The 21,721-nt window shown below is 43.5% G+C and overlaps 1 protein-coding gene across 1 annotated transcript; it reads left to right on the top strand.

The window, feature by feature from the left end:
- Window positions 1-3,347: 3,347 nt before the first annotated feature.
- On the top strand, window positions 3,348-4,796 carry LOC147449173 (uncharacterized). The gene has a single exon (XM_086522559.1). It carries the CDS (start codon window positions 3,417-3,419, stop codon window positions 4,323-4,325), a length of 909 nt encoding a protein of 302 aa, XP_086378685.1. The 5' UTR covers window positions 3,348-3,416; the 3' UTR covers window positions 4,326-4,796.
- Window positions 4,797-21,721: the final 16,925 nt, after the last annotated feature.

The raw sequence follows: 21,721 nt of genomic DNA, 5'->3' as shown, positions 1-21,721 counted from the left end.
CTTGCCACGTGTGGAAGTTGCGGCAAGCGAATGTATATGTGCCCTTGTCACCTCCCATGATGTTCACACCCTTGTGTCATTAAGAGGAAGGTCTCACCCATTGCTGAGCTACGTAGTGTCGACTTCTCGTGTCGAAGATTTACAAATCAAGTCACTTCAAAGGTGATAGCATACATGTCAATTACAAGGGTTTAGGCACAATGGGTCCTCCTTTAGATTAAAAGAAATTGGATGTGAAATTTTCTTTGGTGAAGACCCACCCTCATGTGAGCGCACAACCTTTTGAAAGGGTGCGCACATGAGCTTCAAAGTTCACCGCTACGGCTAAAAACTGTGATGTGGCAAGAATCTTAACACCGCTGCGTCAAATGCGTTTAAGTAGGGCTTGCTACACAGTTAGCCGCTGCGGCCTGGGAAATTTAGTCGCTAAGCAACATAAGGAGAGAGCGATTTCCATGGAGTCGACGTACATCATGTGCGTGAAGGGGCTTCTGCGGCAGCCTCCTGAATTCTTGGCTGAACCATTGTCTGTGTTTTGTAAATCTCATGTGCGTAGCCTTTGATTAAGGCAAGAGAGGGAGTGATGAAACCATTTTTTTGTGGAAAACTTGACTATTGTGGGAACGAGTCATGAAGGCCAAAAGAAGAGTTTGACGGTCTTGGAAATGGCCGACTTATAAGTAAAGTGTGAATGTAAGCTTAATTGGACCCAAGAAAACCACGAAGAGCAAAAGAGGAAATGCACACATCAGGTGGATGGTGGCTGATGATGACTATGGTTGAGGTAGCAGCATAATGCAGATTGTCAAGGTCGACGTTAGTTGCAGCAGGCTGAGCGTATGCAGAAGTAGACTGCAAGCACAAGTTGGAGGCAAGTGTATGGGATCTTTGATGGCTGATGTCAATGCTTGAGCAGTGGGTTTGGGGTGGGTGGGGTGATTCTGAAGTAGAAATCGCATGATGTAGGACTGTAGGAGTTGTGTTGATTGTAGGATTGCAAAAGCTGAGGGGTGCTAGTTTCAGGCAAAGGCTGCAGGTCCTTGGGGTAGCTAGGGCATGCAGATTATGACAACGTGTTGTAATTCAGCAAATTGGGGCAGCAGGTGTCGGCAAGGCCAAGAGCTATAATCTTGGTGTGTGATGGCAAAATGCAAGAGTGGATCAACCGATCAATGTCGGCAAGGAGTGCGCACGCGAGTAGGTTGGGGCATTCACATGATGTGATTGAAGATTGGCGTGTTGTGGAAGAGTTCACTTGTTTAGGGTTCCACATGCCCTCGAGGCTCTCTCTCTCTCTCTCTCTCTCTCTCTCTCTCTCTCTCTCTCTCTCTCTCTCACTCACACACACACACACTTAAATATATATAATTTCCTTTCTCAAACACACACCTAGAAAAAAGAAAAAGTGATTAGGGACTAATGATGCCAAATTCTAGAGCTCAAGTTGTAAAGCCAAAGCTGAAAAATGGAGGGTCTTTGAACAGAGCATTGAAAGCCCAAAAATGTGCAATCAAGGTACTTTTATGAGCTCTACAAGAACACATTAATAAGCACTATAAGCAACAAAAGAGTACTAGAGTGGGGGTTACAATTGGAAGAAATTTGATGTAAAGTGACAAAAATGCACTTACAAACATGAAATTGATCCTAAACATAATAAAGAGCTAATTAAGCTTTTAATTGGCCTTAATCACCTCATGAGGGTAGTGGCCCATAGACATTCCCTTGATGAGATGATCAAGAACTAATTAGAGCATTATCAGAAGTATGAATGGCGACTGTTATGGCAAAGACAATGTGCCAAACAATGTAGCTTAGAGAGGGTAACTAAGATCAATAGTGTAATTACGAAATGCTAATCACTAGTAATCTTTGATACGGTTGTTGGATTGAGGTGGGTAATCCAATGTGGTAGTCATGCAAGTGGCATAATTCAGAGACTAAGAATTCTAATCACACTTAAATAGTCAATATATAGAAGCAAGTGGCATAATTCAGAGACTAAGAATTCTAATCACACTTAGATAGTCAATATATAGAAGCATAGCATAGGTACATTTATTGGATTATTGAAAAGACTAGATACATGCTCAATTTGTAGCTTAGAGCTAAGCATTTATGCACACGAGGGATGATACCACATGGATTTCCAAGTAGGCTGCACGGTAGGATTCCATATAGGCTAGATCACATAGTCTATCACACGTCACAAGTTGACTAAGCATTCACATGTAAGAGGGTGCTCACACATACTAGGTACTACAAAACCCGCACCCTAACATTGGGGCACTTCAAAAGATATCACCACAATGAGTGCATACCTTGGCTCCATGTCCTCCTCTTCAACTACTAGGGTTGCCTCTAGCTTTGCAAAGTAGCAAACAAACATGGTTCTACCTTGTGAAAATATGTTGCATCATCGCTCTCGACTTCTTATCCACCCGCTTCCTTCACCAATATGGAGCCCAACAATCCCTTTGTTGTGTAGATGCCAATGCCCACAAGGTATTTCCCTTTCACAATAGTAGGTACTACTAAGCTCAATGCCATTCTCTTTAATGTCTCATGGCGTGAAAGGTTGGTGATGAACTCTTTTAACACGTTGGTGATGAACTCTGTTAACACTTTGTTAGAACAATAAATATTGGCTTTTAGCTCTATGCAAATCTTCGAAACAAGGGACAAGTACTCTAAAGCTTTCAGCCCATCGTCGCCCTATGGATGGTGATTCAAAAAGCTTGGCGTCCTGTTGGAAAAGCAATAGGGGAGAAGATTATGGTACGTGCATCAATGCTGTTTGCAGAGTAGCTCTACTTTTTGTCGAGTAGCATGCGATCTTGATTTTTGAATTGACGAGAGGCCCCATGCTACTTGGATCATCTTTAAGCCTCATTTTAGGAAAATGGTTTAGGCCAACCAAGTCCTCATGTGCTCTCTCTCTCTCTCTCTCTCTCTCTCTCTCTCTCTCTCTCGCGTCTGCAGGATAGCCTTAGCACTATCTAACACGAGGTCATTAAGACCTAGGGCGGCGGGATCAATGGTTCTGACAGGCTGCGCAGATCTCGAGGAGGACGAACGGAGGAGAAAAAAGTTAGTGCATTGACCCGCGACCCCTCCTCCCCCCCCTCCCGAAGACTCGAACCCAAGACCTCCTCCTTGGCAACCCAACGCCCTACGCCCGCGTGGGGTTGCTTGTCCCCAAGCCAAGCCACTCTCTCATAAATGGAACTCAACTCGGACAAGGGCAAAAATAAACAAAGACAATCGGACGATGTTCGTGGGGAAGTGTGCTTCACTTCAGTGCCTTAGTGCCTTAGATCCCATCTCATTCAATACCCCTTGTTAGATAGTGCTGAGGGCAGCATAGACTATTGTATGTTTTATGTGCCCGAGTTTTACTAGTAGTGGCCCCATCAATGGCGGGACGCTGGTTGTTGAAGACGGAACCAGAAGAATGGTCGTGGGAGCACCAGCAAGCGAATCGGGGCATTTCTCAATGGGATGGCGTGCGCAATGCGCAGGCGCAGAAGCACCTCCGTGCCATGGAGCTAGGCGATCTCTGCTTCTTCTACCACAGCGGCTCCAGGGCTAAAGAAATCGTGGGCATTGCCCGTGTCTGCAAAACCTTCTATCCTGACCCCTCTGATGCCTCCAGAAAGCACGGCATGGTCGACATTGAAGCTGTATCGAAGCTCTCAGAACCCCTTTCTCTTTCCCGTCTCAAGCAGGAAGATGGCTTACTCAACTTCATCATGTTTCGTCAGCCGCGGCTCTCTGTCATCCCCATTTCGACTGCCGAATGGAACCTCATCTGTGAGGTTGCAGGTGAGCTTGAACCCCCTCTCCGACTTGACGTGAATTGTGAGTCGAGGAGGGTTGTGAATGAGCAGGCTCTTGAACTTGGTAATGGTGAAGCTTCATCAAGAATGTGTCGAACAGATCAGAAGCCCTCTTCACCTCATCACAATGCTGATGTTAGCAGTAAGTTTAGTGATCATACTGCACAATGTGATGATAAAACAAAAGATGTGTCGTCTTCTCAGTCATTGAGACAGCCCAAAAAACGCAAAACCAGTGGATCTGTTTCACCTTCAGAGGCATTGCAAACTTCTTCCATCAAACCAGTTGATTTTGGATCATGCGCCCCTTCTGACAGCATCATGACCAAGGCAATAAAGTTTGTCCCTGATTTGAAGAGAGTTTACAGCCGGCGAAGCAGGAAACAAGGTGAGGTGGAGCCTTTGCTCATCAACGCAGAGGTGAATGACAGCAGGGATATTGCATGTGCTGATGCTAGGAGAGTCTACAAAAGACGGAATAGGTAGCAAGTAAGGAGGATTAGCATTGCAAGACACTTGCCGAATGGTCCACATTTTGTGGAGGGCATTTTTGAGAATTTGGTTTTTGTGGAAACTGTTATGCGCCGCAACGTAGAGAGCTGGCCTTTTTCAAGGAAGTCCTTGGTAAGAAGTATGAAAGTAGGGCATAGAAGGGAGTCTTTCCTTTTCTTTTGCTCTACCTTTTTCTGTGTAAAAGGGTGAGCGGGGGATCATGGCATTGACAACTTTCTCTGGGAATGGTGAATGGATTGAACAGGGTGCTGGCATATGATACTCTCATTTCTCTTTGGCAGCCACGTAGGTTTAAACATTTAAAATGCATAGGGTGTCCTCACATCTGCAATATTGGTATTTGTCAACAATTTAGCTTGGTTGGCTCTTTCCAATGGTAACTTGACTGCCATAAGGTTGTATCATGTTACTGCGTATTCTATCCTTTGATTGGAAATTTGTTGATGTGCTAGTTGTTGAGTAGAGTAAACAGTCTTTGGTGTACAGTGCTAGTGGTCCATTTGCCGATTGTTTTGTGTAGATCAATGGCATGATTTCGAGCAGTGACTTGGATGTGGGTAAGTAATCGCAGAGAAGAATGATATCCTGTATTCTGTTTGATAATGGTAACATGTACTGTATGTAGGTGTACCCCATCGATGTTCATATAGTTTTCTGGCCTTGACTCTGATCAAATTTTTTAACAGGCTGATGGTTATAAATGGCTCAAAGATTTCTTTGAAGTCTAGTTGTCCGACTCCGGTTTTGGACATTTCATGACCAGACTTGGTTCACTTTTTTTTTTTTTACCAGACTTGTATCTGATCAAGCCGGCTGGTACAACATTCAGTTAGGACAAGGTTGTGTAAGGGCAAAGGCCAGCTAGGAGCCACATCTATGGCATGCATGGCAAGGGGCTTCGGTAGTTGAGCCAAGGAGCTCTACGTAAGGGAGTTGGATGGGAGGAGATCAGCATGCCAACACATGTGGCTCCTAGCCGCCTTGCCCTTACACTACCCTTGTCCCCTTGTCTTGACAGACTCAAACTCATACATCCCATAACACACCGGCACATTGAACCTTTTGGGCTAAACTAACATGGGCAAGACATAGGAAATTGTATTGAAGAAAAAAAAACTTTACATAGAAAACGTTTAAAAAGAATGCAAGCATACATGCTAGGATGAAATATGAAATGAAGGAATAATGGAATGTGAAACATTTTTGCATAGTTGAAGTGGCCCTAGTGGAGTATGGAGAAAAGGTGGTGAATTGAGAAAGACAAGTACAAAGATCCCTCAAGAATGGGAAGGGATATCCCCAAAATAGTAGATCAAATGATGGAATCTCTCATCTTAATCTCAAGGACAAGTAAATCTTGCTTTCCCACTGCTACCATTTCGGGTTCTTTTGTATCTCAGTTTGGGAGGAGCAAGGAGTGGGGGCTTCCTTAATCTCTTTACATAGAGTGACAGCAGCTTTAGTTAACTCAAAGTGTAACACAACTATAGAACTTTGGGAGCTGTGGGACAGTAACATGGAATTTCTATGACTCCATTACAACCATAAAAATTGCATGTCCTTGCAATTGCAAAGCCGTATAGCTTGATCATCTATCTTTTTGATGCAGGCCTTAGCACAAATCTTCTACATGACTTTGTATATCATTTTGATCATCCAAGCTTAATACTTTGATCCTTTTATCTATGTGGAAAATGATGTGCTTCTCTACTTTTTGGTCTTATATCTATTTGCATGGACCATCACAATAAATCTATTTTAAAATAATATCTACAATGCCCATGGAAGATTATTGAAGCTCTTTCTATTTGCTTGTCCATTTGCAACAACATTGTAGCAGAAGAAAGAGGTTGCCAACTGTCAATTATGAAAGGCCACAACACACAATTTTTGGGGGCTTGTAAAAAAAGGAGCACCCACACACAACTATTTTTCAAATAGACTTATGATGGCCTGTTTAGACTACCTTGTCCTTAGCAGGCCTACATGAATCTTCACTTTGCTTTTGGCACTTGTAGCCTCTAATTTATGACATGCACTCCCTACTTAGATTTCTATTTTTTGTTGATAGGTAGAACACCAACTTTCGTAGGTGTATTGTATTTGCTGCATAGATCTTCTAGGAACATAGAAATTGTTGATGGGTAGAACACCAATTTTAGTAGGTGTATTGTATTTGCTCTATAGATCTTCTAGGAACATAGAAATTAGAACCTAGGGTGCATAGCAGTGTGTGTGTGTGTATAGAGAGAGAGAGAGAGAGAGAGAGAGAGAGAATGCCCATTGGCAGCATGTGGTAGTCTCTCTCTCTCTCACACACACACACACACATCACGAGAGAGAGAGAGAGAGAGAGAGAGAGAGATTGCCCATTGGCAGCCTGTTATGGTAGGCTCTTTCGAGAGGAGGTCATGATTTGACCCTGTTTTCACTACTGACAAGGCACCACTTCGGAGACTATGGATTTGGCAAAAAAAGCCACTTGTTCAGTTGGATTGGGATCCTGGTGAGTGGCAGTGGTCTTTGCTGAACGATAAAGGAGCCCCTCTATCCTTCTTTGAGTATTTTGTCTCCCTTGGGAGGAGGCTTCTTTTGCAGACTCGACACCCTCCTCACTGTCCATGCCAGCAGTCTGAGGCTCAGCAGGATCAGTGCATCCTCCTCGCTTTCCAGAGATAGATTTGGTCATGCATTGGATCCTCTGGATCAGCCGAAGGATATGTGGATGATAGCCGATGCATGATTGTCTGTAGGTCGGCAATCATTGGTCATGATCTGACTTGTCACAAATGTACTTCAGAGCCTAAGTCTTTGAGGCACTTTTTTTGTGTTTGGTCTTTTGCACAACCAGTGTGGATGATAGTTTGTTGATTGTTGATCAGAGTGGGTATCCACCGCGATGGGTTCATGATGTGGGGGTAGTTGCATGGCTTTTGCAGGGACACACCTTTTTCAAGGCTTGCCAACAGATCCGGTCTTTCTGCTTACTTCCTTGGGTTATAGACTGGGGACTTTACAGTTGATCCATATACATGTCACCAATTGGTTTTCCTGCCAGCGCGATACAATTCTTACCATGATATACAGCATCACGCTTTGGACCATGTGTAAGGCTCGATGTGCCCACATTCTGGGCTCACAGTCCTCCCCTACATCCACCATTTTGACAACCATCATCTCAACAGAGCTACTACATACTCTTTGCAGTAAGTGGAATTCTTTAGTCGGCTCTTCCAAGGCAACGGAGCAGCATCAATGCGTCTTCTTTCACTCTTCGGCGCGGCCATCAATTCTTTTCCATCAGGATCAGGGTCACATTACATGACATTATGCACCCCCACAATGAGCTACTACATACTCTTCGCAGTCATTGGAATTGTTTAGTTCGCTCTTCCAAGGCTACGGAGTAGCGGTCGATGGGTCTTCTTTCACTCTTAGGTGCGGCCATCAATCCTTTTCCATCAGGATCAGGGTCACATTACATGGCATTATGCACCCCCACAATGGTTCGTTCTCCATTCATTGTATAGACCACCTTGATGTTTTCATAGCCTACACATTGTCGCTCCTCTTTTGTACTTCTTCTAGGTGACAGGCCATTCATCATCTCTTACATACACAGGATACAACCCCTATTCTCACGCGCGCGCGCGCACACACACACACACACACACACACACACACACACACACAGAGAGAGAGAGAGAGAGAGAGAGAGAGAGAGAGAGAGAGAGAGAGAGAGAGAGAGAGAGCTTCTATAGCTAGCACTCACAATTATGAACCCATTTGTACATTGTTTTTGACATCTTTCATATAATTGCATTCACATCTAGCTCACAATTTAGTTGACAAGTTGTTCGCATACAAGTTCACACCAAGATCACGACTTCCGAGTTCACTCTAAGCTCACATTTGGATTGATGGCCAAAATTCTTTTTGATGTGATTTCAATTTTCAACCATAGATTTCATGAGGTTTCTTTAGAGACAACTGGCCTTCCCCCTAGTCACGGGGCGTGGAGGCATGGAAATCGAATGCGGATACTAGCCCTGCTAAGAGAGCTCGCCCATACACCCATTAAAGAAACAATTTTAAAAGGGTCCCTCCAAAGTTTGGAGGGCCCTTTCAAAATCTGTGTCCATACCTTTCAAGAGAAGTTTTTCAGTCGGTTGTACAAATAATTTTCAGAGCACACCATCACATTTGACTCCTATAGCAAGTTGTAATGGTGTTTTTGAAATGTAGGGGGTGGTAGGACTCCTAAAACTTTTGTGCAACATTTTAGGTGAAGGGCCCTTTACTTTTCCGTAACCCTATGAGGCTCAAATTATGTTTTTGGAGGGCCCTCTAATAGCACCATAAAAATATGGCTTAAAATAATTTAAAATACGGCCCTCCTATTTCCATATTTCAGCCTGTCTCGTCGTCGACATCGTCGGCGAGTCCAAAGCATTGAAGAGATTTGTGCAATCAATAGTAGAATGGCTTCAAAAGAAATATATTCACTACTTAGATAGTGCAAGTACACTCTAAAGAGAAGAAAACACTAAAGGAAAAATAATCAAAGAAAACAACAAATGCATCTCTATTTATATGGACACAAAAACTCTTTTGATTTTCCACTTCCATGGGCCTTCTCATTTCCTAAAGTCGCTCGTCACTTAGAGCCCGGTCTCACTGTGCACTAAGGAGATTATTGGTATTAACCAATAAAAAGTGGAGCCTTATCATTTGCCTTGTTACTTCGTTAGCGTAGGAGGCAATATCAAATCCCTGCCCTCTCGTTAACCCACGTGGCGTGCCTGCTCTCTTCTAAAAAAACCACTACCAAACTACAACGTCAAAAGTGTTGCTCTCAGTAGCATCTTCTCTACAAGCAGTTCACAGGTTCCCAGAAGCAGCTCGGAGCTTTGTCTGCAGGTTTGTCTCTGGCCACTGTTTGAGAGAGAGAGAGAGAGAGAGAGAGAGAGAGAGAGAGAGAGAGAGAGAGAGAGAGAGAGAAGGCTCTCAGCAGCAACAAGATCTTCTCCACAAGCAGTTCGCAGGTTCCCAACAAGGGCCGACGGGCCATAAAGGTGTGGGCTATTTTCAACAGGTGTGAAGCAAGGGCCTTTCTCCAGACGCTATCACCTATGTGTGTAGCTTGTGAGCATGTGGCTCTGCAAGATGCCCTTGAAAAGAGATGGCGTGCCTGGCACTGCCTTAGTCGATATGTATGCCAAATGTGGGACACTTGAGCAAGCACAAAATGTGCTTGAGGAGCTTATTGTTTGGAACAACGTCAACTGATTGCGGGATACACAAAACAGGAGCAGGGACAGAAAGCTCTAGGCTTTTTTCAGCGGATACAAAGTGAGGGCCTCTGTCCAGATGCAATCACCTATGCGTGCATCTTGAAGGCATGTGGCTCTACACAAGATGCTCATATGAGTTTAAAAATTCACTATGATATTGTTAGTGAAGGGCTATTGCAAAAAATTTGTGTTTGGCAATGTCTTGGTTGATATGTATGCTAGTTGTGGTGCACTTCAAAAAGCACAAAATGTTCTTGAGGAGCTTCTGGTCCTGAATGTCGTCTCTTGGGGTGCATTGATTGCGGGATAGGCACAACAGGAGCAGGGCCAAAAAGCTCTTGGCTATTTTCAACGGATGCAAAGAGAGGGGCTCTCTCCAGATGCAATCACATACGCGTGCTTGAGTCCTCATCATGGTCTTCATGCATTTGGACTAGAAGTAGGTGCTCAAAAGAAGGATTTGTACCAAGTCAACAGTGAGATATTTTGCTTCGCATTATAAAGTCGCATATTTAGGATCATACTGGTGAGTGTGTACGTTGGTCGATATGTATACCAATTGTGGTGCCAACAAATATCTATAGGGGGGCAAAAAATCCACTAACAACTCTAGGGAAGAAGAAAAACTCGCAAATCAAATCAATTCCAACTGCATTCACCCATGCTTGCACCTTGAAAGTTGGTCACCTTATGCAAGACCTTCACATGGGTTTGAGAATCCTTGATGTAATTGCTAGTCACGGCCGTTGAAGGGGAATGTCATGCTTGACGATGATTTGATCAATATGTATGCTAAATGTGGTGCTTTCACGCAACTACAAAAAGTTATAGATGAGCTTTTTCTATGAATTGTCGCCTTTTGGAGCTAGTTGTCGGAATGTCGTCTCTTCAAGTGTATTGATTGTGGGATATGCCCAACAGGGACATGACCAAGAAGTTCTGGCTGGTCTGTTTTCAACATGTGAAGCAAGGACATTTTTCTCCTGATGTAATCATTTGTGCTTGCATCTTGAAGGCATGTGGCACTACTACATACGAGCAATGACCACATATGCAAGATATGGTGCTCTTGAGAAAGCATCAAAAAGTGCAAGAGAAAATTTCTATTAGGAATGTCGTCTCTTGGAACGCATTGATTGCCGGATATGCTCAACACAAATTTGGAAGGCATCGAGTTGGGCAAAACAACTCACAATGATATTGTTACTTAGTGGTTGTCAAAAATCAAATGTTTTGCTTGCACTGCCTTGGGCGACATGTATGGAAAATGTGGCAGCCAGAAACCCTTGGGTTGTTTTCAACCAATGGGAAGCGAGGACATAGCTCCAGATGCAATCACCTATGCTTTCGGCTTGAAAGTAGGGGGCACTATGCAAGATGGTGATATGGGCAAAAAAATTCAATCTTCCGTTTCCCTTTCTTTGTCTTCCTCCTGGTATATATCAAAACCCAATCCTTACTTGCTCCACACTTTTGTCCTCCGATCTCCCTCACAACATCGCTACAGGTTTATGCAAATCCAGGCTCAAACTCCGACTTACGTTTTTCGCATGGGGAAGTTGGTGCCAATGATCAAGAGAGTTAGTGTTCTTCCCAAAGTTGTTGAAGGATGCTAAGATGAGCAAAAGCCGTGGGCTGTTTTCAACAGATGCAAAGCGAGGGTATCTCTCCTGATACAATAACCTATGCTTTTGTCTTGGAAGGCATGTGGCATTGACTTGGCCCTTGATGTTCAGAGAGTTGTCTCTTCAAGTGCACTGATTGCGAGATATGTGCAACAAGGAACAGGGCCAGGCTGTTGTGGTTGGTTGTCCGAATGCCATCTCTTCAAGTGCATTGATTGTGGGATATGCCCAATAGGGAAAGGGCCAAGAAACTCTAGCTGGCTGTTTTCAACATGCGAAGCGAAGATTTTCCCCCTGATGTAATCACCTATGCTTGCATCTTGAAGGGATGTGGCACTACGTAGGAGCAATAATCTCATATGCGAGATGTGATGCTCTCGAGAAAGCACCAAAAAGAACTCGAGAAACTTTCTGTCAAGAATTTCGTCTCTTGGAACGCACTGATTGTGGGATATGCTCACCACAAAAAGCTCTCAGCGAATGCGAAGCAATTTGGAAGACGCCAATTTGGGCAAAGAACTCACAATGATAGTGTTACTTAGCGATTGTCGAAAACAAAATGTTTTGCTTGCACTGCCTTGGTCGACATGTATGGCAAATGTGGTAGGGCTAGGAAGGAGGAAGTTTATGTAATGTAGCCTCTCGGTTTTGTCATATAAGGACAAGAGGACAAAGTGTGTAGATGTAAGAAGGCTTTGTACACAAGGAAATACCATCATCACACTGCTTAAACTGTATACCCAAGTAATGATGCAACAGCCCCAAATCTTTCATCTTGAAAGTAGCATTCAAATCAGCCTTAAATTCAGCAGTATGTCTCTCATTTGGTCTAGTGATCAGCAAATCATCAACATAAAGAACCACAATGAGAAGTACATCACCCTCACGCTTTACATACAATGTGCTTTCTATTGTTGGACTATTACGAAAACCTTGTTTGACCAAATGAATGTCAGCTTTCTCATACCAAGCACAAGGAGATTGCTTCAACCCATCTCCTTGAAGGTAGGTGGCGCTATGCAAGATGCTGATATGAGCAACAAAATTCAATCTTCCTATTCCCAACATCAGTCTTTGTCTTCCTCTTGGTATATATCAGAACCCAATCCTTGCTCCGCGACTTTTGGCCTTCAATTTCCCTCACAACATTGCTATAGGTTTACATAGATCCAGGCTCAAACTCCGACTTATGTTTTTCGCATGGAGAAGTTGGTGCCAATGATTGAGCGAGTTATCGTTCTTCGCAAAGTTTTTAGAGGATAATGAGATGGACAAAAGCCATTTTCAATAGATTCCAATCACCTATGCTTTCGTCCTGAAGACATGCGGCACTGCCTTGATGTTCCGAGTGTTGTCTCTTTAAGTGCACTAATTGTAAGATATGCGCAACAGAGACAGGGCCAAGCTGCTGTGGCTAGTTGGCGGAATGTCGTCTCTTCAAGTGCATTGATTGTGGAATATGCCCAACAAAAATGCAAAGCGAGGACATTTCTCCTGATGTAATCACCTATGCTTGCATTTCGACGGCATGTGGCACTGCGTAGGAGCAATGATCACATATGCGAGATGCGATGCTCTCGAGAAAGCACCAAAAAGTGCTTGAGAAGCTTTTTGTCCAAAATGTTATCTCTTGGAACGCCCTGATTGCGGATATGCTCAACACAGAAGCTCTAGGCTATTTTCACCTGATATGAAGCAATTAGGAAGACACCGAGATGGGAAAAGAACTCAGGATGATATTGTTACTCAGCGGCTGTCAAAAACAAAATGTTATGCCTGCCTTGATCCTTCATGTACGCCAAATGTGGCAGGGCCAAGAAACCTTGGGCTGTTTTTAGCTGATGCAAAGCGAGGATATTGCTCCAGATGCAATCACCTATGCTGTCGTCTTTGAAGGTAGGTTGCGCTTTGCAAGTTGCTGATATGGGCAACAAAATTCATGATGATATTGTTACTAAGGGGCTATTGAAAACAATTTAGGCCTTTTTGGATCAACTAAGACTTGCCTTGCCAATTCATTCCTCTAGCTCTCACTTGCTTTGTGACTTTTGGCCTCCAATTTCCAACACAACATTGCTACATGTTTATGCAGACCCAAGCTCAAACCTCGACTTATATTTTTTGCATGGAGAAGTTGGTGCGAGTTAGAGTTCATTGCAAAGTTGTTGGAAGATTTTGAGATGGGCAAAAGCCTTGGGCTGTTTCCAACAAATGCAAAACGAGGGCATCTCTCCAGATGCAATGGCCTATGCTTTTGGCTTGAAAGCATGTGGCATTGCCTTGATGTCTGGAATGTTGCACTCCCAAGAAGCAGATCAGCTTGCGTTTTTGCAGATCAGGTCAACATTTTTGCATCAGGCTGCTAGCGCTTCACTTATGGGATCATTTCATCGCCGGATTCATGAATCCTACTTAAATTTCAGACCTTCCTAATGTTATTATGTTCCATCGTAGTCTCGCTTACCCTTGGTCAATATGTATTCCAAATGTGGTGCACTTCAAAAAGCACAAAACGTGCCTGAGGAGCTTCCTGCAAATGCCGTCTCTTGGAGTGCCTTGATTGCAAGATACGTGCAATAGGAGCAGGGCCAGAAAGATCTGTCTGTTTTCAACGGATGTAAAGTGAGGCACTCTCTCCAAATGCAGTCACATATGCGTGCATCTTGAAAGCATGTAAGATGTCGATATGGGCTTAAAAATTCAGATATTGTTAGTCAAGCGTTGTTGCAAAAAATTGCCATGCTTGGCAATGCCTTGGTCCATATGTATGCCAAATGTGGTGTGGGATGTCGTCTTCTGGAACGCGTTGATTGCAGGGATATGCCCGACAAGGGCCAGGCCAGGAAGCTCTGGGTTGGTTTTAGCGGGTGCTTGAGGAGCTTACTGTTCGAAATGATGTCAGTTGATTGGGGGATACCCACAACAGGAGAAGGTACAGAAAGCTCTTGTTTCAGTGGATGCAAAGTAACTGTATCTCTCCAAATTTAGCCAATTAAACTTTGGTCTTGAAGGCATGTGGCTCTACACAAGTGCTTGAAGAGGTTCCTGTCTGGAGTGTGGACTCTTGGAATGCAATGATTGCAAGGTTTGACCCATAGGGGCAGGGCCAAAATGTTATAGCAAATGCGAAGCGGGGGCCTCTCTCCAAATGCAATCACCTACGCATGCATCTTGAAGTCATGTGGCTCTATGTAAGATGCTAATATGGGTACAAAAATTCACAATTATATTCTTAGTCAGAGGCTCGTGAAAAAGAATGTCGTGCTTGCCACTATCTCAGTCGATATGTATGCCAAATGTGGTGTGCTTGCTTTAGGAGCTTCTTGTTCGGAATGTCGCCTCTTCGAATGCACTGATAGCGGGGTACACACGACAGAGCCGAGCCAAAAACCTCTAGGCTGTTTTCAGCAGATGCAAAGCAAGTATATCTCTCCAAATTGGGTCACCTATACTTTCGTCTTGATGGTTTCTCACTAGGTAAAAAATCTTGGAGTGCTCATATAGAAGTTTGATGCCTAGCTCTATCTTACTAAGAAAGCTCTAAACTTTTTCTTTGATGTAACACAAGGGCATTTCATCAAAATTGTTTCTTGGAGTGTGTTGATTGCAGGAACTGCGAGAGCTCAGAGGAAGGATTGGTACTAGATCAGGAGGATAAACAGTAAGCTCCTCAACAACTAAAAAAGACATAGATTTATGAAGCTCACAAAAGCACAAGTTTTCTCTCGATGGGCTTCTTGCCTTGAATGTCATGGTTGATATGTCCAACACAATTGTGGCAAAGATGCACATTGGATGCAAAGGGAAGGCCTGTTTCCATATGCAAAATGACATGTTTGGTGGCGCTTTGGTTTATTCTCTCTGGACTTTTCTCACTCGGAATGAATTGACTGAAGGATATGTCCAACACGGCTAGGACAAGGAAGCTCTAGGTGATTTTAACCAGATGTGAAGGGAAGGCCTTTCTCCTACCGCAATCTCCTATGCTTGCACCATGAAGACTTACGGCCTAATGCAAGACACTTACATGTGGGAGAATTCACAACAAGATTGTTGGCTATGGCAAAAGATGTGATTGGTGATACTATGGTTGACAACATAGACAGATAGAGCGTCAAAAGATCCAATAGGACAAACAGAGCTTCACGAATTTTTGAGGAACACATTTTTGAAGTTCGTATGCCAAATCTGGTACCCACATGAAAGCATGAGAAGTTCTTTTTTTGGAATGTTATGTCTTGGAATGTGTTGACTGCAAGATATCCTCAACATGGATGTGGTAGACTCTTTATCTTTCTTGCTATTTTAACAGAGGCAAAGACGTGCAGACTTCTTGTGAGACAGATGGTGGGATCCATGGAAGCAACAAAGACAAGGAGACTCTTTGGAAAGGAAGATTTAGCTGACATCATCGTGTTGGTTAGGACAACCGACAAATGAATGTAGAAATAGAAGGTATGTAAATACTTTGTGTTCTTTACTCATTACTGAGAACACAGTGAAACGAACACACTGGAAATTGCACGCTGCCGTGGGAATGGCACGTTCCCTCGTATTATTAAAATTAGGGAGGACTGTGCAAACTCTCCCTTGCAAGGAGACTTGCATGTTTTCTTTTTCTTCCGAACATAAAAAGGGGACAATATCTAAAAATGAACATATTTTAATCGATCCGTATCACTTTATATAAATTCTAACCCTTCTTACGGTTCTTTTGCGAGGTACACGACTCAAAATTGTTGCATCACAATTGTAACGCACTTGAGACAGTACCAATTAAGAAACAAAAAAATTTGCTTTGACGAAAGATAACAAGCTCTCTCTCTCTCTCTCTCTCTCTCTCTCTCTCTCTCTCTCTCTCTCTTCCCCTCCATTTTCTTCTCTAAGAATATATACACACTATGACATTTGGAGCACATTACCGCTCAGATAGATGCACAAAAACAAAGGAAAAGTTCAAGTCAAAAAATCTCGGGAGCGGTAATGCTGGAGTCAATCCTCGCGGTAATGGTCCTTCAGCAATGCACGTGGTAATCGGCCCGGCTACATTTCCACGTTTATTTCTGCCGTATTTACCGCTAGTATTACCGTGACCATTACCGTACACGCGAGTATTTTTAAAAAAAAGTAGATGACCATTTCGATGGTCCTTGGTAGGACCCATCCAAATGGTCATTTGCCTTTTCTTTTCCTATACATTTAATAAATAAAAAAACAACAATTTCATTGCACCAAAACTTTGGACCAAAATCAAATGTTTAATTATATTGGAGAAACTGTTCATTACAAAATTGCCCAAATAGGCGATGCATGGCGGTTATACAACTGTGGCGAAAAGAAGACTTTGGGCCAAAATCAAGTGTTTAATTATATTGGATATTACAAAATTGCCCAAATAGGCGATACATGGGGGCTATACAACTATGGCAAAAAGAAGACGCGCGGGCCCAAAAACACTTGGAGGATTGAGCTACTCGGATCCTGGGACCTCTCGAGGGACTCCTTGACTCTGGAAAAGAAAAAAACAACAAAACCTTTAATTAATACAAATGGATACATAAAAATGCATGCAATGATTTTTTAAAAAAAATTCACACTTACAGGCTGTAGTGTACGACATGCATTTTCAAAATCATCGCGATTGATTTTGTTGTTTTCATACAGCCAGCACCATGTCTGATATTCGGAGTGGCTCTCTCTGTATCTCTGGATCTCTCAGCTTGGACGGGTCATAGTAATATTTTGCTGTATATCCATTAAAAAATATCACAAACCTAACCTTATTTACCACAAATTAAATCAATTCAAATGAAAATACGCACACTCACAAATTTATCTTTCCATGCTGCTTTTCCGCCCGAGCCGTAATGCGTGGGTGTTTGCTGCGCCCTCGCCTCCACTTGCCGAGTGTGCGCCCTAGCACCTGCCGCTCTCTCGTCCTCCAGCTTGCCCTGGGCTTTCTCCCACTTCTCGTCGTGAACATTTCCAGGGCGATAGTTGTGACCCTCAAATTCAAATGTTCGCTTTGCCGCCCTCCGCACACTGGACTTCTTATTTTTCAAGAAATTCTTGATGTATTCCTTGAGCCACTGCCTGGAGAACTCTTCCACTTGCGGATTAGGGAACTGCATGAGCAATGTCGTGTGAATGTACGTCAAGTCGGTTGGGTCCTGATCTTTGAAAGATTTAAAGCAATCTTGGTATGTCGAGTGGATCAGCTGGTTAAGGTGCCCTCGAAATGTCCTCCCCAAAGAGGAACCTAGATCCACCTCCCCCCCCCTCGATGTATATAATAGTAGTAGCCACGAGCGTCCGGGGCGGGCGCATCGCGGTCCTCATCCTCATGTGGAGCTCCAAGGGGTGAGCGAGGAGGTCGGGGTGTAAGAGGAGGTGAATCTGTAGCACTGCCCCCTCCACCACCAAAGAAGCACAAGCCACTACCTCCACGAGAGCGTGAGCCACCACTACGGGAAGAGCGCTGGCCACCCGAAGAGCGCTGGCCCGCCGAGCCCGAACCGCTGGGTGGTGTAGGCGACGGATAACTCGACGATGCAGGCGTGGATCGTTGTGAATGCAAGGTAGAGGGAGGCCCACTGGGAGGCACACTCTGCACGATCGCAGTGCCGACGCCCGGTGTCGCAAGCGGTGAGAGCCCACAGGCAGCCAACTGTGCTGGTGTGTACCGCCCTCGAAGACTCTGCTGCGAGGATAGCCACTCTGCCTGGGTGCGGTATGCCCTCTCGAGGCGGGGTCATGTACTGCATCTCGGAACCATCGAAAGCCGAAGGTGGATTGTGACTGGTGGGAGGAAGACTGCGAGTAGTAAGCATCACAAGCGTCCTCGTAAGAGAGGCCCTCGGCGAGAAAGTCCTCTATGGATCGATAGCCGGGCGTGGAAGAGGATGCCATATCCTATAATTTCACAAAAAAAGGGACCCTAATTAACATTGGATTCTAGTCAAAGTGAGATTCTTTATTGCATAGGATTCCTCCCTGCATAGGGTTCCTTTTATCTCCTATTTAAGAAATGGTTTATGTGCTTTTTTTTTTTGCATCCATTTAGAGAGTGTGTGTGTGTGGTTCTAATTAATCTATTGTGTGTGTGCATTAGTGTGTGGCAAAGAAATTAATCTAGTATGTGTGTGTTGGACCTTAATCTACCGTTGGGCTTCTCGGTGACCATTGGGGTCTCAATCAACTTCATCGCACACTCACATGGAGGTATGTTTTGGTATGTTAATGCTAATGGAGGTATGTTTTGGTATACTAATGCATGTCCAAGCACACACTAATGCAAGCGTTAGTGTGTGCTTGTAACGCATGCACACACTAATGCTTGCATTAGTGTGTGCTTGTGCACTAATTAGTGTGTGAAAACACACCAATGCATGCACACACACCCTAATTAGTGCACAAGAACACACTAATACAAGCATTAGTGTGTGCAATTTTTTCACACACCAATGCTCACAATAGTGTGTGCTTGTGCATGCATTAGTGTGTAGACACACTAATTTGTGCACAAGCACACACTATTGTGAGCATTGGTGTGTGCTAGAGAGGTATGCACACACTAATGCTTGCATTAGTGTGTGTGTGTGTGTGTGTATAACGCATGCATTGTGCCTAAAATAGTGTGTGAAAACACACTAATTAGTGCACAAGCACACACTAATGCAAGCATTAGTGTGTGCTAGAGAGGTATGAACACACTAACGCTTGCATTAGTGTGTTCTTGTGCACAAATTAGTGTGTGGAAACACACTAATGCATGCACACACTAATGATTGCATTAGTGTGTGATTGTGCATAAATTAGTGTGTGCAAACTCACTAATTAGTGCACAATCACACACTAATGCAAGCATTAGTGTGTGTGTGTGTGTATAATGCATGCATTGTGCACAAAATAGTGTGTGATGGGGTAAACCCATTTGGGCATCGGTCTACCTCATGGAGTACTTGGCCAGTGGTTGTTGTGAACTACAACATTCCACCATGGGAGTCAACCAAGAAGGGGAACATTTTTCTCTCTCTTCTAGTCCCAGGAAAACACAAGGTAAAGAACATGGATGTATATTTAGAACCTTTGATTGAAGAGCTTCAAGAGCTATGAAACGGCATAGATGTTTTTGATGTATCAAGACCACTTCGTGATCGGCGCACAATGATCAAGTGCATTCTCATGTGGACCATGCATGATTACCCCGGGCTTGGAGAGATTTCTGGTAAGCTTATACTTTGTGACGCTCTTTAATGTCTTTGCATTGGTCACTTATATGCGGTTGTGTCTTTTGTTTTTGTAGGACTATCAACATTTGGACATAGGGCATGCCTAACTTGTGGACCCTCACTCATGACAGAGAGACCCGCTCTACTTGGTAAGGTGATCTACCCCAATAACCATCGCTTCTTGCCGCCCACACATCCATCTTATGCTCCACCGTGCAATGGATGGAGCCACTCCATTGGACCATGGCCGATTGGGCAAGACATTGGAACGAGCATCACAACACATTGCCTCCTCCCAATGATCCACCTAGGGGTATGTCTAGGTACTCTATTTTCTTATCACTACCCTATTGGGCTTCATTAAAAATCCAACACCTATTGGATCCAATGCATGTGTTCAAAAATGTTGGGCAAGCTATATGGGATCACATAGTAGGCAAGAAAGATTCAACACCTATTGGATCCAATGCATGTGTTCAAAAATGTTGGGCAAGCTATATGGGATCACATAGTAGGCAAGAAAGATTCATTGGGGGCTAGAGAGGACATGAGGGCCATAAGGAGTCTCCCTGCTTCGGCCACACCTCGCATGGGGCCTCGGGGGAAGATGGTTCTTCCAAAGGCACCTTGGATTCTATCAAGGGTGGATCAAGAGCGGATGAAACAAGTCATTGCATCCATCCATACTCCAACAGGTTATATGCGTTCGCTCAAGGGTACCTTCACTAAAACTAAGAAAGGAGGATCCACACAACTGTATGGGCTCAAATCCCATGATTGGCACAAGATTCTTTAGGTAATGTGTGTGTGTGTATATGTGAGTGTGTGTGTATGTGGTTTAGGGTTATGGATACTAAAAAGTCTTAAATCCCATGATTGGCACAAGATTCTTTAGGTAATGTGTGTGTGTATATATGTGAGTGTGTGTGTATGTGGTTTAGGGTTATGGATACTAAAAAGTCTTTTTGTTTGTGCAATAGTTTGTGCTTCCAATTAGCATTGGTGGATTTGCGGACATGAAGGTAAAGACTTCAATATTCAAGGTGGGAGAAGTTGTCAGGTATAGAACATTTGATCCTCCCTCCTAAACTTTACTTTGAAGACTAACTTTACTATGAAGATTATGAAGCGTTTTTTGGCTACAGGTTTGTGAGTTCCAAAGAAATCGAAGTTTCAGCCATTCCAACAGCTCGACTTCTAGCGATTGAAGCAACTTGTGCTATTGAGGATGCATTCCCACGTTCTATCCTTGTTAGCCAAGTTCACCTATTGCTCCATCTTGTTGAGGAGATAGCCATTTGTGGTGTGGTTCACTCCAGGTGGATGTTCTTTCTTGAGAGGTTCCTAAAGACCTTGAAAGACTTTGTAAGGCTACGATCACAACGAGAGGTATTCATCAATCTTAAGCCTTAAACCTTATTAGGATTGGATTGTATTCACAACGCTTTTTATTGGTTACTTTAATCACTAATGGTTTCATGTACATGTGTTCAGGCAAGCATTGCAGAGGGTTGGATTGTACAAGAGGCTTTTATGTATGTCTCTCAATATCTTTTCACAATAGACCCATCATTGCCTCGTTTAAAGACGGAGGAAGAGGATCCAAGAAAACACGCAAACATTCCAAGTGGGAAAGGTTCTCTCTTGATTTTGGATAGGGAATTTCAAGCCATAGTCAACAACCATTGTCTACTCAATGCTCCCATCATGGGCAAATGGGTGGATATGTATGTGGAGGTGCGTACAACGAAAGAAAGGGAGAGGGACGCAAGACAATACAATTTGTTTATGAACGCAAGACAATACAATTTTGATCATCGTTCGCTTGCCATTTCCATATGAATGCATAGTTGACATAAGATTTTGAGGTGGAAACAAAATATTTTTGTTTATAGAATCTCATGGAGTACAAATGAGTAGAGTAGGAGAATAATACCAATAGATGAGGCAAGCAAAGAGAAGAGAGGTACTAAAAATTCCAATGAGAATGGGATTTCTTACACTCCGTGCAAAAAGGGGGTGACAATACAATTTTGATCATCGTTCGCTTGCCATTTCCATATGAATGCATAGTTGACATAAGATTTTGAGGTGGAAACAAAATATTTTTTGATATAGAATCTCATGGAGTACAAATGAGTAGAGTAGGAGAATCATACCAATAGATGAGGCAAGCAAAGAGAAGAGAGGTACTAAAAATCCCAATGAGAATGGGATTT

This window comes from Adiantum capillus-veneris, chromosome 10 (genome assembly GCF_014529385.1).
Source record: "Adiantum capillus-veneris isolate H3 chromosome 10, ASM1452938v2, whole genome shotgun sequence".
NCBI classification, from domain to species: domain Eukaryota; kingdom Viridiplantae; phylum Streptophyta; class Polypodiopsida; order Polypodiales; family Pteridaceae; genus Adiantum; species Adiantum capillus-veneris.
Note: the sequence above shows the minus strand (reverse complement) of the source record. Positions and strands in the feature narration are given on the sequence as shown.